Below are 16,625 nucleotides of genomic sequence, written 5' to 3'. Positions count from 1 at the left end.
CACTAACACCCTGCACACCAAGGGAGCAGGGCTCCTGCTCCACCGCTGCACCCACCCACGGGTGCATCCCCATTTTCAAGTACCTGGGCCCCATGACCTCATGGCCTGCACAGAGGGCACGGCCCAGCCAACCCACCACCCTGGGCTGGGGAAGGTGGGCTCAGCTGAGTACATACCAACCAGCCCAGAGCCGCCCACTCCCTCCTTTTCCTGGGGGGACCAGGGCCCCCCAGCCTTTGCCCCCCAGGGCGGCTGGGGCTGGGCAGTGGGTCCCTGCCCTGTTCTCCCTGTGCACACACAGCTGTGGCAGAGGCTGCCCTGTGCTCCAGCCTAATGGGCTCCGGCTGTCCCTACCCCACCTGAAACCAGACACAGCCTTTGTTTCACACAGAAACAGACACTTCCAGACCACCCCCCAGAAAAAGGAGGGGGGGGAGAAAGTCGCCATGACTCTTCCCTGACCAGGCTTTCACCTTAGCTCCAGGGTTTTCCAGGCTGCAGACACTATCTCATTTCCCCCTCCCCGCTCCCTCCCAGCCCCAGCAATTACCACTTAAGCTGTTAAAACAAGCGTGGCCAGTCTGGTACGAAGTGGAAAATCTGATCCCCAGGAAGGCAGCAGGCAGGGGAAAGGCAGGTCAAGGGGAGGTGGGCTTGGAGTGAGAGGAAAGGACCAGGCACAGAGATATTTCCCTCCCACCCTGGAGCAACCCCCCCCCCCCTAAAGCCTCCCTAGAACATGTCACACAAGCTCCTTTGTGGATGATGTGGATGTGGCCATACATACCTGCACCCCAAGTAGCCCCAGATCCCAATTCTGGGGTGAAACTATCACATTTTTCCCTTCAACCCCTTCTCAGCCCACACAGAAACTGATACAACTCCTCCAACTTTCAACTGGTAGTTGAAAAGAGAACCAAACCAACCAACCAAATGAAAAAAAAAAAAAAGCCAAACAAACTTTAATTTATACAAAACAAACCCATGGATATTCAGTTGAACGACGCCCACTGTACAAAGGAATACAAAAATAAAAAGGAATAGTCCAAAAAAAACCCAAACCAAACAACTCAGGGATGGTCCAAGTGTTGGAGAGCAGCTACAGACTAGTGTTGACATCAGATGGAGGAATCTTTTCCTTTTAAATAATAATAAAACCCCTCCCTGAACCCCAAAACAAAACAAAAGAGAAGGATTTTTGTTGAGCAATCGCTTCAGGTGACTTTTTCCTCCTCGCTCCAGCTGGGATCTGCTGAGACCTTACAGGGTGAAAACCCAACTCAACCCAACTGCAGAGAAACCAAACCACCAAACACGGTGTGGGGAGGTGTCACACAAGGCAAAGCCAAACCAAGCAGCAGCACATGGAGTCTGTCTAGACATGCAGCAGCGTTGTGATTTCAGGAAGGAGACCTGGGTCCCTCGTTGCCCCACACACGGGTGCCCAGGAGCAGCTCGGCCAAGGGGCCCCGTGGTGCCTGGAGGGTGTTTTCCAGGAGAAAAACGGCCTTTGGTGGTGCTGATCACCTGTTGGCTGTATATCCCCGGGCTGCTGAGCCAGCGATTGTCTTCTGCTGTGTGTTAAGTGATGGGAAACAGGTGCCAGGCATCCCAGAGAGGGCTCTCCAAATCCCCCGGCCTTCACGCCACCGTGCCCAGCTCGGCTGCGGCTTTGCTCTTGAGCCAAAGCACCACTACAAAGGATTCTTGGCCAACCCCCTTCCATCTGCCTGGGGTTTAATTCTCTCCTCGCTCATTTGAGCTGGGCAATAAAGCACACAGGAGAGGAGCCAAGAGACCCAGCCCTGTATTGTGTGTTGTTCTGCAGGGCGGGGAGGGGGAGAGTCTCCTCGTCTCCTTCACCTCGAGGTGGGCTCAGAAGCAGGGGCAGGAGCTATGCCCCACAGAGGGATGTGTCCCAGTGGGCTCAGAAGCAAAGGCAGGAGCTGTGCCCCACAGAAGGATGTGTCCCAGTGGGCTCAGAAGCAAAGGCAGGAGCTGTGCCCCACAGAAGGATGTGTCCCAGTGGGCTCAGAAGCAAAGGCAGGAGCTGTGCCCTGCAGAGGGATGTCCCTGCCTGCTGCCTGGACAAAGCGGGTCTGTCGGCCGCGCAGGAGCCGCTGCGGCTTCATTCTGCCCATGCAATGCAACAAGCTGCTCTGGGGAGGGGGGAGGAGAGCAAGCCCAGGCCTTGGGGAGCTGCTGGGGCCAGCAGGAAGATGCCAGCACCGTACCGGCCGGTCTCGAGGAGACAGACCCAGCACAAGGAAAAGCAAGTCACTTTCTACCACACTACTCACTATCTACATGTCCTGGCCACCTAGGAGTAACTGTTGATATAGCTCAGTCCCGCTGCCAAGCCCTGCTTAGCTCTGCAGGAAGGCCAGGCACTCTTTCCAAGTGAATTTCCAGCACAGAGCAGCCACGGGACCAGGGCAGGGAAGCACGTGGTCTCGGCTTGACACGAGATCTTCTCTTCTCCTACAGCACGTGCACACCCCAAGCTCCCGCTGCCAAGCACACCCGCCTCTCTCCAAGCCAGGAGTGGTCCTACAGAGCAGAGCAGTTGGCTTTTCTGCTGTCCTGGGCTGCCATGAGACCCAGGGATCGCTGTTTTCCCCACACAAACCTTTCACCTTCCCAGTCCCTTGCTCCTTCATGCTCCAGTGGGAAAAGCAGCTTCTGTCCTTTCCCCACCTTCATCCAGGAGGAGCTGCAGCCACGCTCGCTCAAGAGGAACAGTCTTTGGAAAAACAAGAAGCAGCCAGGATTGAGGGGCTGTCCCACGGGGTGGCATCATGGATGGAGGGTCTCTGGAAGTGATGACCAAGGTTTTGCAGCAATAAGGGACAAAATTCAGCATATTCAGCGTTCCTCCTCTGCTTTAGGCACGACGTTTCAACCCTCTGCTCTTCAGTCTCTGCATCAGAGGGTGCAAAGCGAGGAAGGCATCGGTCTGACCTCACAGCTGCCTCTTTGTCTTGCCTGCCAAAAGCAAACCCCAAGATCCCTGGCCTCTCTGCTCTGCCCCTCCATGCATTTACACCCTGCCCTGCCTTCAGCTCTCATAGGTCTCAGGGAATGGTCAGAATAAAGCAGCTTGGGCTTTATCACACACGAATCCCTCTTTCCATCTGCATATGTAGTATTTAAAAACAACCCAGCATGAGCCCAGGTGGTGATTGAAAGTCTCTTAAAGCATTTGTGTGTTTTCATCGGGAAAGTCTTCTGCTTCTCCCCTTCTGCTGGCACTGGGAAAGTCAATCCAGTGCTTGTATTTACATGGCTGCATAAAATTTTCCCTGACTGCTTCTTAAAAAAAAAAACAAACAACCAACCTTAAAAAACAAGTGAGATATATATATATGTATAGTATTTACATAAATAAGCAAGGAAGACAAGCAGATCGCTTCCTTCCCCTAAATTGGCCAGCTCTTGCCTTGTTTTGTTTTTGGCAACAGCAGGTTAACACCCCAGTGAAACTGTCATTAGTCTCCTGTCCCCATTTCCTCAGGTTTTTCCCTACATCCAACTATTGCACCAGCAATCTGTTCAGGAGTCCAAGAGTTAAAGTTGCAGCACAGACTCTCCTTGCCTACCCCCTTAAGCCTCTCAATCTTCCATTAAATCCATTTCTCCATTGAGACTGGATGGGCTCTTTTCCCCTTCCTCCCCCCTCCCCGACCCTGCAGCTGCTGAATTTTCCAGCCCAAAGCCCAAAGCATTCTTGGAGGGTCACTTGGCAGTCCTTCTCCCCGCCAGCGCCGCGAGATCCAGCCGGCACCCCGCTTCCCTACGCCGAGCCAGAGCGGGAGCACATTCCCAACGCCTGCCTGTGCCACTGGGGGGAAGAGAAGCAGCAACCGTGGCCCATCCGAAGGGATCCAGTGGGAAAGGGTCGAGTGTGCAAACAGCTGTACATGGGTGGGTGGGTGTGGATACCTTAGAAGCTCACGGCGTGTCCATCCTGCTAAGAGATCTTGCAGTTGTTGCGCGAGCAGTTCTGTGGGGGGCTCTGGGGCGGGCGGATCGATTTGGATCTCTTCAAGCTGTTCCCTTTGCTGCTGCTGCCGCCCCCGCTGCTGGCCAGGGAATAGGAGCGGCCGTGCATCATCACCGCGTTCATCCCGTTGGCCATGGAGAAGGACTTCAGGTGGCTCTTGATGGTGACGGGCAGGGGCAGCTTGTCGATGAGGTGCACTGGGGTGCAGGACACGATGGCTCGGCAGCACAGGTCCTGCAGGCTGAACACTGGTGGGAGAAAGGAGCAGACAGTCAAGGGCTGAGAGGCAGCAAGGGCTGAGAGACAGTCAAGGGCTGAGAGGCAGTCAAAGGCTGAGAGACAGCAGGGGCTGAGAGACAGCGGGGGCTGTCTTCTCCCTGCGACTGCTCCTTGTGCTGCGCAGCTCCTGCTCCTTCGGGGAGAGGAGCTAACGAGACTGCAAAGGAGCCCTGAACAGGGAGCAGATTAGCTGGGACAAAAGCTTGGGAAACTCAAAGTAAGCCCTGCCTCAGAGGGTAGAGCTTTAGGAGACACCTGCTTTGGTGTTAACACTGGGCTCAGGCACTGCCAGCACTCTCTCTGCACAGTGGTGGGGGGCAGGCGGTGCCTTGCTCACAGGCCTTGCTCCCAGCCCATTGTCTGGCAGGCAGAATGTGCCTGGGGAAGGGGAGAACACCATCAGGGCAGCTTCATTTGGGACCTTCTCGGGGAGCAGCAGCCACGGGACAAGCTCTCTGCTGAGCATCTGCAACAACAGAGACCCCACCGTGCCAGAAGGCTCTGTGCTTTCAGGCTCCCCTGTCCCAGCTCGGTGTTCATCACGGAGCAGGCTTTGGGAAGCCCTGCGAGGGAATTTCCCAGCAAGCAGCCACACGAGGGCACGCGTTCACCTCCAGCCTGCCGCGACAGCCGCGCTGAGGCTCCCAGGCAGGCAGCGCCCATTCCCAAGTCCTGTCTCTGGATGAGGCTCAGGAGAGGATCCTGCTCGCCGTCCCTCTGCGAGTGGCGCAGCAGCCAGGATGGGGACAGGAGTCCAGACAGACAATGTGGCGAGTGGGGTTGGCAAACAGGATTCCTCCTCCCTCGAGGGCAGGAGCTGAGGACCCACACACAGTCAGGTCACCCCAGACACGCACACACATCCTGCTCCTCGAGGGACCTATGACTAGTTTGCTTCAAAACAGGCTGAGAGGTACTGTGGAGTCTCTGTGCAGTTTGCTGCACTGCAGCACGTGTGCCTGGACACAGGGAAGAGCCCAGCCCACTGCTGCATGCCCACAGCAGGGAGGTGACTTAGTCCCCTCCAGCTCTGGGGGCTCACTCTGCTTCCACATCCCCCCAAAAGAGAAGACACAGGGCTCAGGCAGGGAAAGGTAAGGACAGAGGTGTTAATGCTTGGATTCATCCCTCACAGCCATCTGTCTGAAGTACTTCCAAGTTGTGAGCTTAACTGGCCTCAGCCTCATCCAGAGTAAGCGCAGAGGTTGTAGGATGTCCCGGAGCAGCTCCTAGAGGTGCTGAGCTGCCTTCTGGAGCTGCCCATCCCTCCCACTGCCTGCCAGGTTCCTGCACTAACACAGGCAGCTTGTTGGGGCTCAGCTTCAGCTTGTCTGACCCGAGGCATTTCTCCTTGCCAGGTGTTTTCAGCTCCCACAGTCAGTAACAAACACACCTCCCACCTCGGCGGCGGGTCCCATCCCTCCCTTCCAGCCCAGCCATCCCTCCCGCCTTCCCCAGGCCCAACATCTCGCCCGCTACTGACCTCGGTTGGGCCTCCAGATCTTCTCCATGCCGTGCCGCATGAGGACGATCCGGGAGAGCTCTGTGAAGGACTCTATGACGTTGAAGTTGCAGAGGGGGCTGACCTCAAAGAAGGTCATGCAGTTCTTCTCGGCGTAGGCCCGGGCCTGCTCCGTCGGCACCTGCCGCTTGAAGGCCAGGTGCAGCCTGTTCCCCACCAGGATCCGAGGGACGCCTGGGGCATGCTGCAGGCAGGAGGAAGCAGAGGAATCAGGGCTTGTCCTCAGCAGGCTCAGGCTACACACAATACTCTGCTCAACCATAACAGAGGCAAAGAAACAGAGGCTGCCCCATGCCCAAGAGGGGCTGCCGAGCAGCACTGCATGAGGAGGAAGAGTAAGTTACCCCCGTGCCACAGCCCGTTTTAGAGGGAACCTTCCAGTCTTGGCCATTCCCAAGCCCTTTCCTGCTGCTCTAGCTTTACACCCAAGTGGAGACACTTAGCCCCTTGCTTTGCTTATTAGCAGACTGCTATTGTTTCCTCTCCACAGTGGAGCCATTCCTGTCCCTGCATCAGAGGTGACACCCCCACAGGTTTTTGTTACAGACCCCCACCACGTACTCTGCTGGTCCCCTTACCTCATCTATTTCCTTTATCCACCGGTCTATGCCATCAAAGGACCAGCGATTAGTGATGTCGTACACCAAGAGAATTCCCTGGAGGAAGAAAATCAGGAGCAATCAGCAAGTTTCACAGCAGGCAAACTGAAAGGGAGACATACCTGAGAGACCACCTCTGTGGGCAGACACCAAGAGGGGCAAAACACTGCTCCAGCTGCATTTTGTGTGTGCTGGGTAGCACAAAAACTGAGACAACCCATCTGTACTCAGTCCCAGATTATTAAGGAAGGTTCTACTCCTGTTTTGCCTTCAACATCCCCCAAATTATTTCCTGAGTAGCCTTCTTGACAAAGGAGGAGGAACAGCCTCAGTGACTGTGCATGCAGAGGAGTGAGGCTGTGCAGAACACTCCCTCCTGTCATCACAACCTGATACAGACTCACTGAGGTAGAAGCAGTCTTTGGCTTTGCCCCTGATGTAGAACAGCTGCATTCAGTGGCAGAGCAGTAGCAGAACATGACAAAGTTAATACACCAAACCACCTTCAGCACCTTCTCCCTCTCCAGAACCTGTCTGGTTCTCTTGTCCTTCTGCAGGCAGGGAAGAATTTGAGTGATGCCTATAAGCAACATCTCTGCAGGAGTGAGATCTCACCACTGGGATCCACGCTCTGCTGAAGGCAGCCAAAGCTGTGAATAGCCACTGCTGGAGAACACACAGGCTACAGCGATGCTGGCAAACCCCAGAGTCAGATCAGAGGTCCTGCTGAAGGACCCTTTCCTCTGCCCTTTCTTCTGGTCTGCATCTTCAGGCCCACATCCTCCTTCACCTGAACACCACCCACATCTGCCACTCTCTTCCCAGTCACCTCTCAAGGTGCTGGCAGCCCTGACAGACACAGCTCCAGGCAGGGAATTCACGCCTGCAGCCACCAGGACATGCAGCAGCACCTCAGACGGTCTCTACCCAAGCCCCCAGCCTGGCTAGCAGGAACCAGGATCACAACCAGACTGCTAGCCCCTGCTCAGGCCCACAGCAGCTCTGAAGGAGTGAGCTTTTTTTGACTCCAAGTGTTTCTGAGGACAGACCCAGGGAGGGCAGGCTATGCAGGCACCCGCAGGCACAACAAGCCAACGCATCCTGAGCTGCCTCTCTGCACCAGCTGGGCACATCCAGCATTTGGAGAATTGTCTTCAGCAGTGGCCTTTCTGCTGCACTCCTGTTATTTTTCTGACTTCCTGTCACTCTCTTCTCTACAGTCAAGGACATTCCAAGTGACAACAGGCACTTCAAGGTTACTCTGCAGAACTGCAAACTGAAGCTGCCCTGAAATGAGAACTCTGGAGGAACAGATGATCTGGCCCTGCAGGAAGAGGGAGCCTAGCTGGATGAACAGGAACCCAGCAGTGACAGGACTAAGCTAAGGACAAACCAAACCAGCCTGAGCTAGGTGCCAGGATAACACATCATTTAGCAGCAAGCTCAGCAGAAGCAGTCTTCTCCAAATCAGGGGTATCCTGCAGGAACAGCTGCCCCCAACAGTAAGTCCCCAGCACAAGCAAAAGAGATCTCAGGTTGGCAAAGGAAAAGCTTGGCTGGCAGCCTAGTCCTCCCTAGGAGATGCCCTGATACAGTGCAGTGAAGGAGTGAGCTGACAAACTGCCCATCATCTGTCCTGGTACAAGTCAGAGCCCCTCATGCATCCTCCTGTACCAGGAGACTTGCTCCTTTATCCACTGAAGTGGAAGATGTGGTACACAGCTGAGAAACACAGACTACCTGGCCCTCCTGAATCACAGCTTTACAGTACTTGCTGCTGCCCAAGCCCATGATGAACTGGGGGAAGCCATGTACAAAGATGTGATGCAGAATCCCAGACTGGTCTGGGTTGGAAGGGACCCCAAGGGTCACAGAGCTCCAACCCCCCTGCCACAGGCAGGGACACCAACCTCCAGGCCTGGAGCTACACAAGGTTGCCCAGGGCCCCATCCAACCCGGCCTTGAACACCCCCAGGGATGGGGCACCCACCCCCTCTCTGGGCAGCCCCTTCCAGCCCCTCACCACTCTCTCTGTAAAGAACTTCCCCCCCAGTGTCTCATCTAATCCTTCCCTCCTCCAGCTTCACTCCATCCCCCTTGTCCTGCAGCCTTTCTCTGAGGATGCTGGGTGCACCTTTCCCTCAAAGCCCTGTTTGAAAAAGCAGCTCTCACACAGCCCAACAAATGGTACCAGTTTTAAAAGTCTTGGTCAGAACAATTCCCATTCCCAAGCTTTCTCCCCAGCCTCACTGGGCAGCATTTCCACCCCAGGCAGTTGCTCTCCAGGCAAGACTTGCTTTTCCTGCCCTTGCTGGTCCTCCAAACCCACACGTCTCTGTTTGTACCATTTGCAGAAAGGTTTAAATGTAGAAGAAGCAGAGAGGGTAGGAAAGGCAAGTCATGCCCAGCTCAGGCTGGGTTTCATGTTTGACAGCCCAACATGAAGAGCAAGCCCTTCAGAGCCTGAGTCTGAGGGTGGACCCACTGAATGGACAAGGGGAAGGCTGTGGATGTGTCTACCTGGACTTCAGGAAAGCCTTTGACACGATTTCTCACATCATTCTGACTGAGAAACTGGCAGCCACTGGGCTGGACAGGTGGACCCTCATCTGGGTTAAAAACTGGCTGGATGGGCCCAAAGGGTGAATGGAGCCAAATCCAGCTGGAGGCCGGTCACGAGTGGCACCCCCAGGGCTCAGTCCTGGGTCCAGTTCTGTTCAACATCTTCATCAATGACCTGGATGAAGGGATTGGATGCTCCCTCAGTCAGTCTGCAGAGGACACTGAGCTGGGAGGAAGTGCTGATCTGCCTGAGGGCAGGGAGGCTCTTCAGAGGGACCTGAACAGGCTGGACCCATGGGCTGAGACCAGTGGGATGAGGTTTAACAAGGCTAAGTGCAGAGTGCTGCACATGGGACAGAACAACCCCCTGCAGCACTACAGGCTGGGGGAGACTGGCTGGAGAGCTGTCAGGCAGAGAAGGACCTGGGGGTGTTGGGTGGCTGCAGGCTGAATATGAGCCAGCAGTGTGCCCAGGCAGCCAGGAAAGCCAATGGCACCCTGGCTTGTGTCAGAAATAGTGTGGCCAGTAGGTCTGGGGAGGGGATTGTGCCCCTGGACTGGGCACTGGTGAGGCTGCAACCCGAGTGCTGGGTCCAGTTCTGGGCTCCTCACCATCAGAAGGACATTGAGGTCCTGGAGCAAGTCCAGAGAAGGGCAACCAGGCTGGGGAAGGGGCTGGAGGGCAAATCCTCTGAGGAGCAGCTGAGGGAGCTGGGGGTGTTCAGCCTGCAGAAGAGGAGGCTGAGGGGAGACCTTCTCTCCACCTCCCCTGCCCTGCCAGGAGGGTGCAGAGAGGTGGGTGATGGTCTCTTCAGCCAGGGGACAGGAGCTGGGACAAGGGGCAATGGGCTCAAGCTGTGCCAGGGCAGGGTCAGAGCAGATGGGAGGGAAAAGTTCTTCCCTGGCAGAGTTGTCAGGGCCTGGCCCAGGCTGCCCAGGGAGGGGCTGAGTTCCCTTCCCTGGGTGTGTTTAACAGACGGGGAGATGAGGTGCTCAGGGATCTGGTTTAGCTTAGGATGGGAATGGTTGGACTGGATGATCTTGTTTTGGAGGAAAAGAACCTGGGGTCTCCCAGGTTTAGATAAGGAAAAATAAGGAGGAAGTAATAAAGACACTCACTGCTTTTCAAGAACCCAATCAAGACATACCTACTGCCAGGATACATCACATAAAGTGTGTTTCAGAAAAACACTCCCTGAGTACCCCCTGGACTCCAGAGCTTGCTTTCTTTTCATTCCCAGGATATTTATTTTCACTTCTAGCTTCCAAGGCTGCACGTGTGAATGAATGAGAGTCAGGAAATAACAAAGCAAGAAGCTTGATGACCCCCTTCCAAGACAAACTGCCAGGGAGTTAAATAAAGTCTACTTATTTTATTTCTGGATTGACAAATTCTTTCAGCCAAGAGAAACAGACCCAAGACCTAGTTTGGGAAGCACTTCTGCAAGAAATATGCTCTAGGAGTTTTCAAGCTTGCTGGCAGCTGCAGCCTGGATCTTCTTTAAATAGGACTAAGGATAAAACATCAGCAAAAGGGTAGCCCCAAGTTTGCAGGAACAGGGTGGGAAGTCAAGATCACGACTTCTAAACACATGAAGAGACACACTGTCTGCCAGCTTCCCCTCCGAGTCACAGCACAGCTCTGTGCATGCACAGTTAGAACTGATAGTGTGGAGGGCAGCTTCAGAAGGTCAGCAGAAGAAAGCTTCAGAAGCTCAGAAGACACCAAGCTGCCTAATGCCTTGTTTCTGCCCCCCTCCCCAGCGTGGCTATTAAGAGCAGTTTTACTTTTCCTCAGCAGAAGATGGAGGGAGCAGTTGTAAAATCCTCTGGCCAGCTCATGGTGCTGCCAGATAACTTCCTACTTCTTCCAAGCAGTGCTGGCGTGCTCCAAACCCCACGTTTCTAGAGCACACATCCCAAATGCACTTTGTCATTACCATTTTCTGCCCCAGAGAGAACAGAACACAGACATGCACGCAGCCAGGGGCTGGCTCCATCACTGCAGACAGTTCCAAGTGAGGTCTGTTGGGTTTTTCCAAGTTTTTGTTTAAAAAAAAACCCCTCTCCTTTGGAAGAATGTGCACAGAATTTTAATTTACTCAACTAGACAAATGAACAGGCTAAATTGTTCTCAAAGTGCCTAGCTGGCTGTCAGCACCACAGTCTCCACACCTCCTGAGTGTTAGCTTCACAAAGCACCTTTCTGAGCATTACACACAGCACAGAGTGAGAAGCTGCACCTTCTCAGATCAAGGGTATTCTGGAGCCCTCACCAACCTTCCAACAGCTTTTCTTCTGTTTCCCCCCACCTGCCTACAGAATCACCAGGTTGGAAAAGACCTTTAAGATCATCCAGTCCAACCATTCCCATCCCAAACTAAACCAGATCCCTGAGCACCTCATCTCCCCGTCTGGTAAACACACCCAGGGAAGGGGACTCAGCCCCTCCCTGGGCAGCCTGGGCCAGGCCCTGACAACTCTGCCAGGGAAGAACTTTTCCCTCCCATCTGCTCTGACCCTGCCCTGGCACAGCTTGAGCCCATTGCCCCTTGTCCCATCTCCTGTCCCCTGACTTAAGAGACCATTGCCCACAGGCTTCTACAGGCTTCTCTGTGGGAGGTGGGAGACAACCAGGCTCATCCCCAGCCCTGCCTGGGTCTCTGCACAGCTGATGTTCAAAGTCTGTTTCCACTCTGGGTTCGTTCCACACCAACTCCTGTCACTGTGACCCTGAGCAGAGCAGCCACAGACATTCCCACGCCAGGATGTGAACAAGGAACAGGGATCATCTGTCACTGCACCCAGGGGCACATGTGGACACTTAACTCTACCAAAACCCAAACTGGTTTTCAAGCAGGAGCTCTAACAAAGATCAGTCCACAGAACTGAGGGGGAAAAGGAGGAAGCATAGAATCCCAGAATCCCAGGGGTTGGAAGGGACCTGGAGAGCCCATGGGGTCCAACCCCCTGCCAAAGCAGCTCCCCAGCTCATATTGCACAGGGCGGCGTCCAGACGGGGCTGGGATCTCTCCAGAGATGGAGACTCCACACCCCCTGGGCAGCCTGTCCCAGGGCTCCCTCACCCTCCCTGGGGAAAAGCTCTTCCCCATGTTGCTGTGGAACTTCCCATGCTCCAACTTGCAGCCATTGCTTCCTGTCCTGTCCCCACAGACACTGAAAAGGGGCTACCCATTTCCCCCTGGATCCCATCCTTCAGATACTGATAAACTGAACAGCCCCAGCTCACTCAGCCTTTCCTCACAGGGGAGATGCTCCAGCCCCTTCATGACCTTTAGAGGAGAGTTATGAGCTTTGAAAAAGGTGAGAGAGGAACCCCATGCTCACCCATCAGGGCACAGCAGATGTCTCCAGGAAGGCTCCTCAGATGGCCAGTCTCTCACACAAGCATGCAAGAACACAGCTGGGGGAAGCCAGTGCTCCCAGGGTGCCAAAGCCTTCAGCTCAGCACAGGCAGATGGCAGGGTGGCCAGGAAAGTGTCACTCACTGGTTGTCTCCATCAACAGAAAAAAGCTGCTGCTGAAAAAGCCTGGGAGACCCCTCAGACTGGTTTTCTCTGGCCCCTGGGACAAAGTGAGCCATAAAAAAAGATTTGGGGCTGACAGCAAGCAGAACACTTTGTCTCTCCTGCCTGCTCTTTTGGAGCTATGTCTGGGCATGGCTTTCCAGCTGGCACCTCGGACCTTGGCTCAGGGGCAATTCCATCCTGCTGCCAAACCATTTCCCAACAGCGAAACACGTTGGGGGGGATGGTGTGTGTGTGTGTGTGTGTGTGTGTATGTGTGTGTGTTATTTAGCACTGAGCTTTTGATAAATGCCTTGGGAGGCAGGGCAAACTCCTCCAGCAGCTGGACAATCCCAACATGACCCAGGGCAGGTAAGGATTTGCAGCAATCAAGCAAGCCATAACGTTGAGCAACGTCTACATCTCAGTCTGCTGAGCTGCCAAAAGAGCCACCACCTTCCTGCATACTGAGAAGCCCTGAAGAGGATAAAGAGCAGCTGCTCAACTCCCCCAGTTGAGCAGAACTCACTGATATTCACCACTCTGTTAGGGCTACAGCTTTGCTGTAAGACAGGGCACTGAGCAACAGAGATGATGGATCCTTGTAGACAGCCTGAACCTATCCATGAAGGACCTTCTGTATCACACTGTCTGGGAAGTGTAGGCAAGCCACCTTTCCAGAACTGGTTTAAACCAGTGGCACATCAGGAGAACATCAGGAAGGATACTGGCACTGCTTCCTCCTTGCTAGTTCAGAAAGCACCACCACAACCCTCTTTCTCCCCTCAGTGATGACTCTTCACAGCAGCCAGAAGAGCCAGAGCTGCAGCTGAGATCAGCATGCCAGCTCTGCTGTCACCATGGCTGAGCCCTTACAACCAAGCAGAGGAAGCCAAAGAGCAGGAGTCCAAGAGCAAATGATGATTTCCAAAGCACCTTTAAGCACTTTTCACTGTGTGCTACACTGCAATGATTAATACACAAATCCTCCTTGCAACACAAGCAGCTCCAGCTCCCCCAGGTTCGTTCTGCAGGTTGCAATGCTGCTGTGTGGCCATCTGTGCCCTCCCCTGACCCTGCAGTCACTGTGCCATGGCCTGCATGCTCTCCCTGCCCTAGCAGTGCCCAGAGACCAGTGCTCAGTCCAGGACCTGCTGCCCAACACACCCTAAAGAGGGAAGGGATGATGGAAGCAGCTGCAAGAGGAGAAGGGAAACTCAAACCACAGGGAAGCAAGAACTAAAAAAGGAGGGGGGGTTCCTAGGCACACAAGCTCCACCTTGAGCCAAAGAGCTGTGTCCCTAATGAGCTCACATCAGCTAGGCAAGGTAGGGAGGGAAAGCAGGACAGATCCATGATTCCCACAGCAAATCCTGATGCAAACATGACCAGTCTGCCCTGGCTGAAGGAAGGGACTGCTCCTCATGGGAAGCCAGCTCATCAGGGCCAGTAAAGCTATTTTACTGTACATGTTTTGAAGAGGAAAAAATTCCTGCCCCCCAGCTTCTCTACCCAACCAAGTGGTGTGGTATCTAAATTGGGCAAGGAATTGGGGTGCCCAGGAAGAGTCCTTTTGCCAGGGAGGGGCTAGCTTGCAGTCCAGGGGGCACGAAGCAGGCAGCTGAGCTGAGACAGAAAGGAAAGCTCCTGAGAAGGTCTGCTCCCCATTTGGAGACTGTTTTTCCACCCTGCAACCTCGCCAGGGCTTAGGTCAGAAGATTTAATTCTTACCACTCCACTTGAGCAGCAGTGAGGTTTGTGTGGGAGTGTCAGGGGTCTGCCCCTTGCGTGAGGGCACTTTTCACACCAAATGCTGGCAGAGGTGACTCTGGCTATTCAGAGTCACCTTGTTCTGGGTCAGCCTCTCACTCCCACAGCTGGCCTGACCAGGTCCTCTTTGGACACCCATTCCTCGAGCTCCCCTTGTGCTCAGTTCAAGGTCTCACTTCTCTGCCCCAGGAAAACCTTCCCCTCAGTGTGAAGGTGCTTGTGGCCAGCTTATATCAAGCTGTGCTTGTACAAATATCACACAGCACTTCAAGCAGAGCTTTTCCCACCCCGGCCTCTCTCTTCTCTGCTGTATTTATTCTTCCTGAGCTTTTGGCTTGGCAGGTTAAAAAAAGCTGTTTCTCTTGCCTCCAGTTGGATTTTCATCATGGTCCCTGCAGCAGAGTGAGTATGAGCCTGTGTGCCCAGGTTTGTATCCTGGCTTGTGTCAGAAATAGTGTGGCCAGTAGGTCTGGGGTGGGGATTTGAATGGGAGGGGAAAGTTCTTCCCTGGCAGAGTTGTCAGGGCCTGGCCCAGGCTGCCCAGGGAGGGGCTGAGTCCCCTTCCCTGGGTGTGTTTAACAGAGGGGAGATGAGGTGCTCAGGGATCTGGTTTAGCTTAGGATGGGAATGGTTGGACTGGACGATCTCAAAGGTCTTTTCCAACCCTGTGATTCTGTGAAAAGTCTTGAAGTCTGATGATACTAAGAGAGGAAAGCAGACAACTGAAGCAGAGTAGTCAGTACAGCAGAGAGCATTAAATACATCTTGAGAAATAGGAGAACGTTTTATCTCTTTTTCTCCCAGGACCAGGCTGGGTTCAGTTGCCCTTATGCTGAGGCTACACCAGGAGACACTGGCTTCTGCCTCCTGAAAATAACAGGTGGTGTTGAGGTCCATTCTTGCAGTCACACAGGTATTTGTTATTCAAAACAAACAGGCCTCCTGCTCTGGCTAGCCATGAAGGGTTTAAATTAAGATACTTTTCCTTTTGCATGCAAAGGTGCAGCATGCTATATATACTTATTGTCTGTTCCTGCTAATATTGCTCATATTGCTGTATCACCACGTGAGAGCCACCTGCTTGAAGCTGAAACCAATCTAAGTTTTACTCTAAGGCACCTGGAGAAGACCATGCAAGGAGTCCAGGTGTTAGCCTCCAAGATGCACCCACTTTTCACTGTGTTCATCTTCTGAACACTTGCAGAGGGCAGCAGAGAGATGTCACCCCCTCCTACAGGGATGGCTTGCTGTCTGGGGCTGCGCTGCTGGTTTTAAGGGTGAGGGTTGAGAGTTTTGGCAGCTCAGGGTTAAGGCATCACAGCCAGGATTTGGAAAAAGCATTCACTGCACAAGCAGAACTGGAGGAAAAGGTGTAAGCTCCACCCTGCTGCACAATGCAGCTCCTTCCCCAGCATCCAGCAATAAAGCATTCGTGGCCACAGCCCCTCTGCCTGGCTGCTGAGGCTTATTCTGAGCATCTGTCTCCCTGGGAGGGGTAGGCAGGTGAGATGGGTAAGGCAAGATGTGCAGGGAAGAGCTCCTAAAGCGATGCTGATAGGTACAGAAAGGCAAGATGTTGCCTCCAAAGCAAAGAAGGTCAAGAACTTCATCATGAAGATAAAAGCAATCCATGTGGAGCTTAAGGTCAGCCATATACCTGTGACATCCAGGGCATCTAGTGGCAAACACAGTTTCCAGAGAGAACTGGAGGCAGAAACCCAGCAGATGCACTGTGCAAGCACCTTACAGCTCCACCAGTTTCCAGGCAGATGCATACCTGTCTCTCCAGCCCATTCCCACCATACTCATTTCACCTTTCCTGCCTGTAGGACAGCAGCAGGTGTGAGCTCTGGCATGTGGGTGCAGGCTCTGTCAGGTGCTGCCCTGTGAAGACAGGGCACTTGCTCTGAGGAGGAGCTCACAGTCTGTGCAAAGGGGAGAAAGTCTTCTCTACAGCAGAGTGGAAAAACAGGCCATGCTTGCAGGCAGGGCTGGAAGCTCTCAACTGATACTTCCAGACACATTAGTTGGATAGCCTGATCTCTTTCTGTGCCCAGTTTGATCTTGTCATCTGACACAGTAATGACAAACTGACCAAAGTTATTTAGTCACCATAAAACCACACTGAGTGATGTGGTTCATTGATAACTGGTAAGGGAAGTGACACTGCCTCAAGCCCACAGGTTATGCTGGGATTGAGAGCTGGATTCTTCAGAGGGACCTTAAAGATAAACTCACACATAGGACTGAGCATGGAACAGGAGATCCCACGCTCTGCAGAAGGCACCCTCCAACACTCCTTGCCTTGCACTCCTGCAAGCACTGGGAAATTGGCCTCTGCTTCAAAGGAGCTGCCTTAAAGC

General features: G+C 53.8%; 1 protein-coding gene across 2 annotated transcripts in view; it reads right to left on the bottom strand.

Moving 5' to 3' along the window:
* Nucleotides 1-3,970: 3,970 nt before the first annotated feature.
* RAB40C (RAB40C, member RAS oncogene family) overlaps nt 3,971-16,625 on the bottom strand; it is a gene marked incomplete at both ends in the record, with an annotated part of 37,816 nt that continues 25,161 nt past the window's right edge. Inside the window, 3 exons of one of the 2 annotated variants that reach the window (XM_084270815.1) lie at nt 3,971-4,251; nt 5,766-5,988; nt 6,383-6,460. In XM_084270815.1, the coding sequence (XP_084126941.1) occupies nt 3,971-4,251; nt 5,766-5,988; nt 6,383-6,460 (582 nt within the window). The remainder of the gene's footprint in view (nt 4,252-5,765; nt 5,989-6,382; nt 6,461-16,625) is intronic. The other variant, XM_084270816.1, reaches the window with a different exon arrangement.

This window comes from Gallinula chloropus, assembly GCF_964237585.1.
Source record: "Gallinula chloropus genome assembly, chromosome: 15".
Taxonomy (NCBI): Eukaryota; Metazoa; Chordata; class Aves; order Gruiformes; family Rallidae; genus Gallinula; species Gallinula chloropus.
This window is presented reverse-complemented; position numbering and strand designations above follow the sequence as displayed.